Source organism: Mercenaria mercenaria, chromosome 9, assembly GCF_021730395.1.
Source record: "Mercenaria mercenaria strain notata chromosome 9, MADL_Memer_1, whole genome shotgun sequence".
Taxonomy (NCBI): Eukaryota; Metazoa; Mollusca; class Bivalvia; order Venerida; family Veneridae; genus Mercenaria; species Mercenaria mercenaria.
The window spans coordinates 26,343,370-26,354,814 of NC_069369.1; the positions used below are offsets into that span (position 1 = coordinate 26,343,370).

At 37.5% G+C, this 11,445-nt stretch overlaps 1 protein-coding gene across 1 annotated transcript in view; it reads left to right on the forward strand.

Moving 5' to 3' along the window:
- LOC123546060 (antiviral innate immune response receptor RIG-I-like) overlaps nt 1–11,445 on the forward strand; it is a 117,518-nt gene that overhangs the window by 69,678 nt on the left and 36,395 nt on the right. The window contains exons 14-15 of the mRNA XM_053550472.1: nt 1,896–2,034; nt 4,881–5,108. Coding sequence (XP_053406447.1) covers nt 1,896–2,034; nt 4,881–5,108 — 367 coding nt within the window. The remainder of the gene's footprint in view (nt 1–1,895; nt 2,035–4,880; nt 5,109–11,445) is intronic.

An 11,445-nucleotide genomic window follows, 5' to 3' on the forward strand; every position in this document is an offset into this window, starting at 1 on the left:
AACTGTTAACACTCTAGAGGTCACAGTTTTAGCCTAATCTTAATGAAACTTGGTCAGAATGTTACCCTCAAAAAAATCTGGGATGAGTTCGATATTGGGTCATCTGGGGTCAAAAACTAGGTCACCAGGTCAAATAAAAGGAAAAGCTTGTTAACACTCTAGAGGTCACAATTTTGACCCAATCTTAATGAAACTTTGTGAGCATGTTACCCTCAATAAAATCTTGGACGGGTTCGATACTGGGTCATCTGGGATCAAAAACTAGGTCACCAGGTCAAATCAAAGGAAAAGCTTGTTAACACTCTAGAGGTCACCATTTTGGCCCAATCTTAATGAAACTTGGTCAGAATGTTACCCTTAATAAAATCTTGGATGAGTTTGATATTGGGTCATATGGGGTCAAAAACTAGGTCACCAGGTCAAATCAAAGGAAAAGCTTGTTAACACTCTAGAGGTCACAATTTTGACCCAATCTTAATGAAACTTTGTCAGCATGTTACCCTCAATAAAATCTTGGACGGGTTCGATACTGGGTCATCTGGGATCAAAAACTAGGTCACCAGGTCAAATCAAAGGAAAAGCTTGTTAACACTCTAGAGGTCACAATTTTGGCCCAATCTTAATGAAACCTGGTCAGAATGTTACCCTCAGTAAAATCTTGGATGAATTCGATATTGGGTCATCTGGGGTCAAAAACTAGGTCACCAGGTCAAATCAAAAGAAAAGCTTGTAACACTGTAGAGGCCACATGTATGATGTATCTTCATGAAACTTTGTCAGAATGTTACTCACGATAATCTCAAAGTCCAGTTTCAATCTAGGGGATGAAGGGTCAAAAACTAGGTCACCAGGTCAGATCAAAGGAAAAGCTAGTTAACACTCTAGAGGCCACATTTGTGACCATATCTTAATGAAACTTGGTTAGAATGTTAATCTTGATGATCTATACATCATGTTTAAATCTGGGTCAGGTGGGGTCAAAAACTAGGCCACTGGGTCAAATCAAAGGAAAAGCTTGTTAACATTCTAGAGGCCACATTTATGACGATATCTTCATGAAACTTAGTCAGAATGTTAATCTTGATGATCTTTAGGTCAAGTTTGAATCTGGGTCATTTGGGGTCAAAAATTAGGTCACCAGGTCAAATAAAAGGAAAAGCTTTTAGCACTCTAGAGGCCACATTTATGACTATACCTTCATGAAACTTAATCAGAATGTTAAGCTTGATGATCTTTAGGTCAAGTTCGAATCTGGGTCATTAGGGGTCAAAAACTAGGTCATCGGGTCAAGTCAAAGGAAAAGCTTGTTAACACCCTAGAGGCCACATTTATGATGTATCTTCATGAAACGTAGTCAGAATGTTAATCTTGATGATCTTAAGGTCAAGATCAAATCTGAGTCATATGGGGTCAAAAACTAGGTCACCAGGTCAAATCAAAGGATAAGTTAGTAACACTTTAGAGGCCACATTTATGACCATATCTTAATGAAACTATCTTGATGATCTTTAGGTCATTAGGTCAGGTGAGCGATACAGGGCCTTCATGGCCCTCTTGTTTATATGAAAAAAAATTAATTGAAATGTTGTGTGATAACATTATTTTATATACATGTATTATATGTAGTATAATATTGTTTATGCATCATTGACAGATATCAGATCATTATGTAATACTGCAGTTGAGAAAATCAGTTGCCTTCCAGTAGGTGACTTTGTATTGCATGGCAGTACTTCATTCACTTTACAATATTTTGTCCCATTTTCAGCTTGCCGCTCACTACAAGTTCAGAATCTTGTATGTAAGTTTGTTTTGTGCCCAAGGTTTTCAGATAGTTGAGAGCACTGTCATTAGTCAGCCTTTGTTTTATGCAGCAGTTTTATTATATTTTTCAGCATTACAACAATGCTTTGATTATATATAATGATGCGAGAATGGAAGATGCTTTGGGTTATCTCGATGCAGAGATGAATCGCTGGAAGGAAAATGCCATAATGGATGAAAACGAGTCCATTCTTTATGGAGCCTTCAAAAGTAAGGACACATTCTAAGTCTGACCTTTGATACTAATATGTTTAATTTCAATGTTATGCTTGTAAGCTAAAACAAATCTTTTATCTACTTACAGCTCACCACATATTGTAAAATCAGTGGTTTTTCTCATGAATAATTTTCATGGAATTCATGGTTTTGTCAGTCCACATGATTTAATCTCCAGAAGCAAATAAAATTAATTTGTATCTTTAACATTAATAATCCACAAATTCATGTCCCCATATAATAGACATTTCTGCCAGAACCACAAAATTTATGCCCACAAAATAAGTTCGCACTATACCGTGCAAGGCCATTCCAGTACCCAGATCTTTAAAAGTGATAAATACATGTATTACTTTTTGTAGTTTTTGTACAAAGGAGGAATATCTTATTTCCTCCTCACAGTGATAATCACTTGAGTTCATTGCATTAATGATTTGAATTTGAAAGAAGTCGTGTAAAATGGGGAAAAAAATCATCAGTCCTTTTGCATCTTAAGTCTGCTTTGTCTACATGTATATCTATGCCCGTACCAAACTGTGTTTCAGAGGTAATTATGTCTCCCACCACAGTGGTGTGGGAGACATATTGATTTGCTCCTGTCTGTGTGTGTCACAAATTTTGTCCGTGCTCTAAAGTTGTACAGTTCTCATCCGATCTACACCAAACTTAAAACAAAATGTGTTTGCCGATAAGGCCAGGTTCGATAACTAGCCAAATTGGCACAGGCACTTTGGAATTATGGCCCTTGAATTACCGGAAATACTGATGCCAGTGATACAGGTCTTGGTGCATGTCTCAGTCACAAATCTTGTCCGCGCTCCAAGTCACAGTTCTCATTTGATCTTCACCAAAATTAAACAAAATGTGTTTGCCAATAAGTCCTTGGCCAAGTTCGATAACTAGCCAAATTGGCCCAGGCACTTTGGAATTATGGCTCTTGAATTACCGAAAATACTGATGCCAGTGATACAGGTCTTGGTGCAATTGGTTAACTCAGATACATAATTGAGAAGAAATGCCATACATAATGGAGAAGAAATGACATTATAGATGATTACGCAGTTGTGGGAGACGTGCGCTTTTCTCAGAAACAGGTCCATAGATGTAACAAGAACAGACAGGAATTGATTTGTCCTGTCTTGTTCATCCCTGTCTGTTCTTGTTACATCTATGGACCCAATATAGATATCATTTTGAAACTTTTAAGACATGTTCATATACCAGATATCATAACTCTGACTTGTTTTGACAAAATTATCTCCCTTTTTTACTTGGAAAATTTCCTACATCTCATTTCAAATGGGTAATAAGAATCATAAAAGATAAAAGGTAAGGGTAGATTTCCCAGAAGCAATGAGCACCCTAAACACAGCCATAGACCTGTTTAGCAGGTCCCATAACTCTGACTTCCATTTTGACAAAATCTTTCCCAGTTTTGCATTAAAAATCTAGAACTTAACATTTCCTGTAATGTTTCTGAAACTTACATATTCAAAATTTGATTTAGACTTCACACAAACTGTTAAGATTAGCTAACATTACAATGACTTCAAAGCCAATGAAGGGAATTCCATGTAACTCTGCTTTCCAGATTTTGATACATTGACAAATAAAAAATGACATACACTAAAAAGCAATTATGGGTATGTCAGTAACATTTAGTGATAGCTCTAGTTAATCCCCCGCCACGAGTGGTGGGGGGTTAAAGGAATGGTTTCCATCCATCCTTTTGTCTTCCCTCGTTCCGTCTGTCCATAACATTTTGTGTCAGTTCTGTATTTCCTAAACGCCTTAAGAATTTTCATGAAACTTGGGTCAAATGATCATCTCATCAAGACGTTGTGCAGAACACATGAGTCAGCCATGTTGGCTCAAGGTCAAGGTCACAACTCAAGGTCAAAGGTTTGAGCCTTCCATTTCGTGTCCACTCTGTATCTCCTAAACCCCTTGAAGGATTTTCATGATACTTGAGTCAAGTGATCACCACATCAAAACGATGTGCAGAACTCATGAGTCAGCCATGATGGGTCAAGGTCTTAACTCGAGGTCAAAGGTTTGAGCCTTCCATTTTTTGTTCGCTCTGTATCACCTAAACCCCTTGAAGGATTTTCACGAAACTTGAGTCAAATGATCACCTCATCAAGATGATTATTAGAACTCATGTGTCAGCCGTGTTGTCTCAAGGTCAAGGTCACAACTCGAGGTCAAAAGTTTTGAGCTCTGTATCTCCTAAAACACGAAGTATTTTGGAATTCATTGATTTCCTAATACATAGAATATAAAATATACTTAACAAAGTCAATGCTTCCACCCAATGCCATCAACCCTTTCACTATCCATAACAGTGGCGTGGGATTTAGCTGTCTTTCAGACTGCCTTGTTTTATTAGTTTTGCCCAGACAAGAAAATATCAATGAAAAAAAGTCACCTACCTATATAACTACTTGTGAAATTGTTGTGTGGGGCACTGCAAACAGTTTTTATTAAGGATGGCCAAATATGGTCTGTCGTACTTTTTGTGCCCTCAACATTGTGATAGAAAAAGAACAAGTATTAAACAGTATCAGCTATCTGTAGTTCAAGTCTTACAATTCATTGGCAAATAAAGGAGGATAGATTTCATGTATGAAATACATTAATTGTTTTAAACCTGTTTATAAATGTTCTTGTAAATTAACAGCTTTCACAAAAACTGTCAGAGTGAAAAAAATCTTCAAAATCTTTCCAATTAACAGTTTTAGTAAAGTAAAGATATGCCCAGATTTGAAATTAACAGTCATTTTGAGAAGCAATGTGCTTAGTTTTGCTTTAACTTGATTGCTTGATTATTTTTTTTCCAGAATTAAGAAGTGCCAGGTTTAGGAACTGTCCAAATCCAAAGCTAGACAAGTTATGTCAGATGATAACAAAGGCATATGAGGGTAACTTTGAAAACTCACGTGGTATAGTGTTTGTAAAGACAAGAGATTTGTCCAAGGCAATCCTTAGCTGGATGAAGGAGACACCATTTCTGAGGGAGTTAAATCCGATAGTGTTTGTTGGAACAAATATGGCTGCAGGTAAAGGAGGTTTGTTCCAATATTTATGAGTAATGCATCCTTGCTTCTTACACAAAAGCATTTTGTTAACAAGTGATTTTCAATAACTTCTTACTGTGCTTATGTTTAAGGTGTTGGAGCTATATGACCTCTTTGTGTTGGTTTGCCATAAAATCCAACTAACATCTAATTTCCTAATTTCTATTTTCAAAGATGTGTTTCCAGAAACAATTTTTTTTTACATTTTTAGCTCCATTATTTGGAGAATAGGGTGCTACACTACTTGCCCTGGCGTCGATGTCGGTGTGAGCTCTCTTGGTTAAAGTTTTTCGGCAACCTTTGTTTTTAGCTCACATGTCACAAAGTGACAGTGTGAGCTTTTGTGATGGCACAGCGTCCGTCGTCCGTCCGTGCGTCCATCCGTCCGTGCGTAAACTTTTGCTTGTGACTTTTTTCATGCAATCTTTATGAAAGTTGGTCTGAATGTTCATCTTGATGATATCTAGGTCAAGTTCGAAACTGGGTCACGTGTGGTCAAAAACTAGGTCAGTAGGTCTAAAAATAGAAAAACCTTGTGACCTCTCTGGAGGCCATATTTTTCACAAGATCTTCATGAAAATTGGTCAGAATTTATCTTGATGATATCTAGGTCAAGTTCGAAACTGGGTCACGTGCCATCAAAAACTAGGTCAGTAGGTCAAATAATAGAAAAACCTTGTGACCTCTCTAGAGGCCATATTTTTCATGGGATCTGTATGAAAGTTGGTCTGAATGTTCATCTTGATGATATCTAGGTCAAGTTCGAAACTGGGTCAGCTGCGGTCAAAAACTAGGTCATTAGGTCTAAAAATAGAAAAACCTTGTGACCTTTTTAGAGGTCATACTTATGAATGGATCTTCATGAAAATTGGTCAGAATGTTCACCTTGATGATATCTAGGTCAGGTTCGAAACTGGGTCACGTGCCATCAATAACTAGGTCAGTAGGTCAAATAATAAAAAAACCTTGTGACCTTTCTAGAGGCCATATTTTTCATGGGATCTGTATGAAGGTTGGTCTGAATGTTCACCTTGATGATATCTAGGGCAAGTTCGAAACTGGGTCAACTGTGATTGAAAACTAGGTCAGTAGGTCTAAAAATAGAAAAACCTTGTGACCTCTCTAGAGGCCATATTTTTCAAAAGATCTTCATGAAAATTGGTCTGTATGTTCACCTTGATGATATCTAGGTCAAGTTCGAAACTGGGTCATGTGCCTTCAAAAACTAGGTCAGTAGGTCAAATAATAGAAAAACCTTGTGACCTCTCTAGAGGCCATATTTTTCATGGGATCTGTATGAAAGTTGGTCTGAATATTCATCTTGATGATATCTAGGTTAAGTTTGAAACTGGGTCAGCTGCGGTCAAAAACTAGGTCATTAGGTCTAAAAATAGAAAAACCTTGTGACCTGTCTAGAGGCCATACTTTTGAATGGATCTTCATGAAAATTGGTCAGAATGTTCACCTTGATGATATCTAGGTCAAGTTTGAAACTGGGTCACATGCCGTCAATAACTAGGTCAGTAGGTCAAATAATGAAAAAACCTTGTGACCTCTCTGGAGGCCATATTTTTCATGGGATCTGTATGAAGGTTGGTCTGAATGTTCATCTTTATGATATCTAGGTCAGGTTCAAAACTGGGTCACATGAGCTCAAAAACTAGGTCACTATGTCAAATAATATAAAAAAAAAACGACGTCATACTCAGTTCAAAACTGGGTCATGTTGGGACAGGTGAGCGATTCAGGACCATCATGGTCCTCTTGTTCTTTGTTACTATTGCTTATATGTTACTGTAACTTCACATTAACATTGTTCTACTTGACCTTTAACCCCTCTGAACTGCCCCGGTAGCCTAGTGGTAGAGCATCCCCATTTGAGTACAGGAGGTCGTGGGTTCGATCCCTGGCTGCGTCATACCAAAAACATAAAAAATGGTACTAGTAGCTTTCTTGCTTGGCGCTCAGCATTAACAAAGTACTGCTAGGACTGGTCAGCTGGGCATTGTGCTCACTGCTACAAGTAGACACCATCGTTTATATGACTGAAAATTTGTTGAAAAAGAAACCCCTCTGAGTAGTAGGGTCTTTTTATATTTTGGTGTATCTTCCATTTAAAGTAGGTCTCTTATTGAGACATAAATTCATTTTACTGTCAAATCGCCAAATAGTGGAGCAGCGGGCTGTCTTAAGAATAGCTGGTGTTTAAATTCCTCTTAATATGAAATTTTGAAAATTGAACATGGTTGTAGTTTTAGCCCAAGGACTAATATGGTTATTTAAGAAATGATTTATTTTTCGGTTTTCATGCGAAAGGAACCACATAATTTAATTTGCCGATCCTATTCTGTCATTCATTTTAATGTGGTTTATAGAAATTTCCATTGATCTGTATGAAAATTGGTCTGAATGTTCATCTTGATGATATCTAGGTCAAGTTTGAAACTGGGTCACGTGCGGTCAAAAACTAGGTCAGTAGGTCTAAAAATAGAAAAACCTTGTGACCTCTCTAGAGGCCATATATTTCATGAGATCTTCATGAAAATTGTTCAGAATGTTCATCTTGATGATATCTAGGTCAAGTTCGAAAGTGGGTCACGTGCCATCAAAAACTAGGTCAGTAGGTCATATAATAGAAAAACCTTGTGACCTCTCTAGAGGCCATATTTTTCATGGGATCTGTATGAAAGTTGGTCTGAATGTTCATCTTGATGATATCTAGGTCAAGTTCGAAAGTGGGTCACGTGCCATCAAAAACTAGGTCAGTAGGTCAGATAATAGAAAAACCTTGTGACCTCTCTAAAGGCCATAATTTTCACGGGATCTGTATGAAAATTGGTCTGAATGTTCATCTTGATGATTTCTAGGTCAAATTTGAAACAGGGTCATGTGCGGTCAAAAACTAGGTCAGTAGGTCTAAAAAATAGAAAAACCTTTTGACCTCTCTAGAGGCAATACTTTTCATGGGATCTGTATGAAAGTTGGTCTGAATGTTCATCTTGATGATATCTAGGTCAATTTCGAAAGTGGGTCACGTGCCATCAAAAACTAGGTCACTAGGTCAAATAATAGAAAAACTTTGTGACCTCTCTAGAGGCACTACTTGTGAATGGATCTCTATAAAAATTGGTCAGAATGTTCACCTTGATGATATCTAGGTCAAATTTGAAACTGGGTCATGTGCCTTAAAAAACTAGGTCAGTACGTCAAATAATAAAAAAACCTTTTGACCTCTATAGAGGCCATACTTTTCATGGGATCTGTATGAAAGTTGGTCTGAATGTTCATCTTGATGATATCTAGGTCAAGTTTGAAACTGGGTCAACTGAGATCAAAAACTAGGTCAGTAGGTCTAAAATTATTAAAATCTTTTAACCTCTCTAGAGGCCATATTTTTCATTGGATCTGTAAGAAAATTAGTCTGAATGTTCATCTTGATGATATCTAGGCGAAGTTAAAAAATGGGTTACGTGCGGTCAAAAACTAGGCCAGTAGGTACAAAAATAGAAAAACCTTGTGACCTCTCTAGAGGCCATATTTTTCATGAGATCTTCATGAAAATTAGTGAGAATGTTCACCTTGATGATATCTAGGTAAAGTTCAAAACAGGGTCACGTACGTTCGAAAACTAGGTCAATAGGTCAAATAATAGAAAAACCTTGTGACCTCTCTAGGGACCATATTTTTCAATGGATCTTCATGAAAATTGGTCAGAATTTTTATCTTGATAATATCTAGGTCAAGTTCAAAACTGGGTCACATGAGCTCAAAAACTAGGTCACAAATAATAGAAAAAAACAACATCATACTCAAAACTGGGTCATGTGGGAAGAGGTGAGCGATTCAGGACCGTCATGGTCCTCTTGTTTATACTTGGCCGCAGGGAAAAACCGAGACCACTTTTCTGTGGTACAACATGGATGATACATCCAATTTTTAGATGTATTTTGACATAACTTTACCTAGTAAGAATTTTTTTGTGGACTTTTTTAGCTCACCTGTCACAAAGTGACAAGGTGAGCTTTTGTGATTGCGCGGTGTCTGTCGTCCGTCCGTCTGTCAGTCCGTGCGTCCGTCCATAAACTTTTGCTTGTGACCACTCTAGAGGTCACATTTTTCATGGGATCTTTATGAAAGTTGGTTAGAATGTTCATCTTGATGATATCTAGGTCAAGTTCGAAACTGGGTCACGTGCCATCAAAAACTAGGTCAGTAGGTCTAAAAATAGAAAAACCTTGTGACCTCTCTAGAGGCCATATATTTCATGAGATCTTCATGAAAATTGGTCAGAATGTTCACCTTGATGATATCTAGGTCAAGTTCGAAACTGGGTCACGTGCCTTCAAAAACTAGGTCAGTAGGTCTAAAAATAGAAAAACCTTGTGACCGCTCTAGAGGCCATATATTTCATAAGATCTTCATGAAAATTGGTCAGAACGTTCACTTTGATGATATCTAGGTCAAGTTCGAAAGTGGGTCACATGCCATCAAAAACTAGGGTCAGTAGGTCAAATAATAGAAAAACCTTGTGACCTCTCTAAAGGCCATATTTTTCATGGGATCTGTATGAAAATTGGTCAGAATGTTTATCTTGATGATATCTAGGTCAAGTTCGAAACTGGGTCACGTGCCTTCAAAAACTAGGGTCAGTAGGTCTAAAAATAGCAAAAACCTTGTGACCTCTCTAGAGGCTCATATTTCATGAGATCTTCTTGAAAATTGGTCGGAATGTTCACCTTGATGATATCTAGGTCAGGTTTGAAAGTGGGTCACGTGGCTTCAAAAACTAGGTCAGTAGGTCAAATTATAGAAAAACCTTGTGACCTCTCTAGAGGCCATATTTTTCATGGGATCTGTATGAAAGTTGGTCTGAATGTTCATCTTGATGATATCTAGGTCAAGTTCGAAAGTGGGTCACGTGCCTTCAAAAACTAGGTCAGTAGGTCAAATAATAGAAAAACCTTGTGACCTCTCTAAAGGCCATATTTTTCATGGGATCTGTATGAAAATTGGTCTGAATGTTCATCTTGATGATATCTAGGTCAAGTTCGAAACAGGGTCATGTGCGGTCAAAAACTAGGGTCAGTAGGTCTAAAAATAGAAAAACCTTGTGACCTCTCTAGAGGCCATACTTGTGAATGGATCTCCATAAAAATTGGTCAGAATGTTCACCTTGATGATATCTAGGCCAAGTTCGAAACAGGGTCACGTACCATAAAAAGCTAGGTCAGTAGGTCAAATAATAAAAAAAAACCTTGTGACCTCTCTTGAGGCAATACTTTTCATCGGATCTGTATGAAAGTTGGTCTGAATGTTCGTCTTGATGATATCTAGGTCAAGTTCGAAACTGGGTCAACTGCGGTCAAAAACAAGGTCAGTAGGTCTAAAATTATTAAAATCTTTTGACCTCTCTAGAGGCCATATTTTTCAATGGATCTTCATGAAAATTGATCTGAATGTTCACCTTGATGATATCTAGGTCAGTTTCGAAACTGGGTCACGTGCGGTCAAAAACTAGGCCAGTAGGTATAAAAATAGAAAAACCTTGTGACCTCTCTAGAGGCCGTATTTTTCATGAGATCTTCATGAAAATTAGTGAGAATATTCACCTTGATGATATCTAGGTAAAGTTCAAAACAGGGTCACGTACCTTCCAAAACTAGGTCAATAGGTCAAATAATAGAAAAACCTTGTGACCTCTCTAGAGACCATATTTTTCAATGGATTTTCATGAAAATTGGTCAGAATTTTTATCTTGATAATATCTAGGTCAGGTTCAAAACTGGATCACATGAGCTCTACTCAAAACTGGGTCATGTGGGAAGAGGTGAGCGATTCAGGACCATCATGGTCCTCTTGTTTTTGAATTTCTTCTTTTTGTTGTTCCTTTCCCATGACTTCTCATATGACAGCAGTACTGGTTTTTCCAGGAAGCTGACTCAAGAGTGGTTACAATAAGCTTGATGCTTTCTTCACTATCAAGCTAAAACAAATAAGTATAAACTAAAACACTGGTGATCAATAAAAGTGACTTGTAATATTTTGTAGTTTTTAGCTCATCTGATTTTTTGAAAAAAAATGATGAGTTATTGTCATCACTTGAGCGGTTGTCGGCGTCGGCGTCGGCGTCGGCGTTGCCTGGTTAAGTTTTATGTTTAGGTCAGCTTTTCTCCTAAACTATCAAAGCTATTGCTTTGAATCTTGGAATACTTGTTCACCATCATAAGCTGACCCTGTATAGCAAGAAACATAACTCCATCTTGCTTTTTGCAAGATTTATGGCCCCTTTTGTACTTAGAAAATATCAGATTTCTTGGTTAAGTTTTAT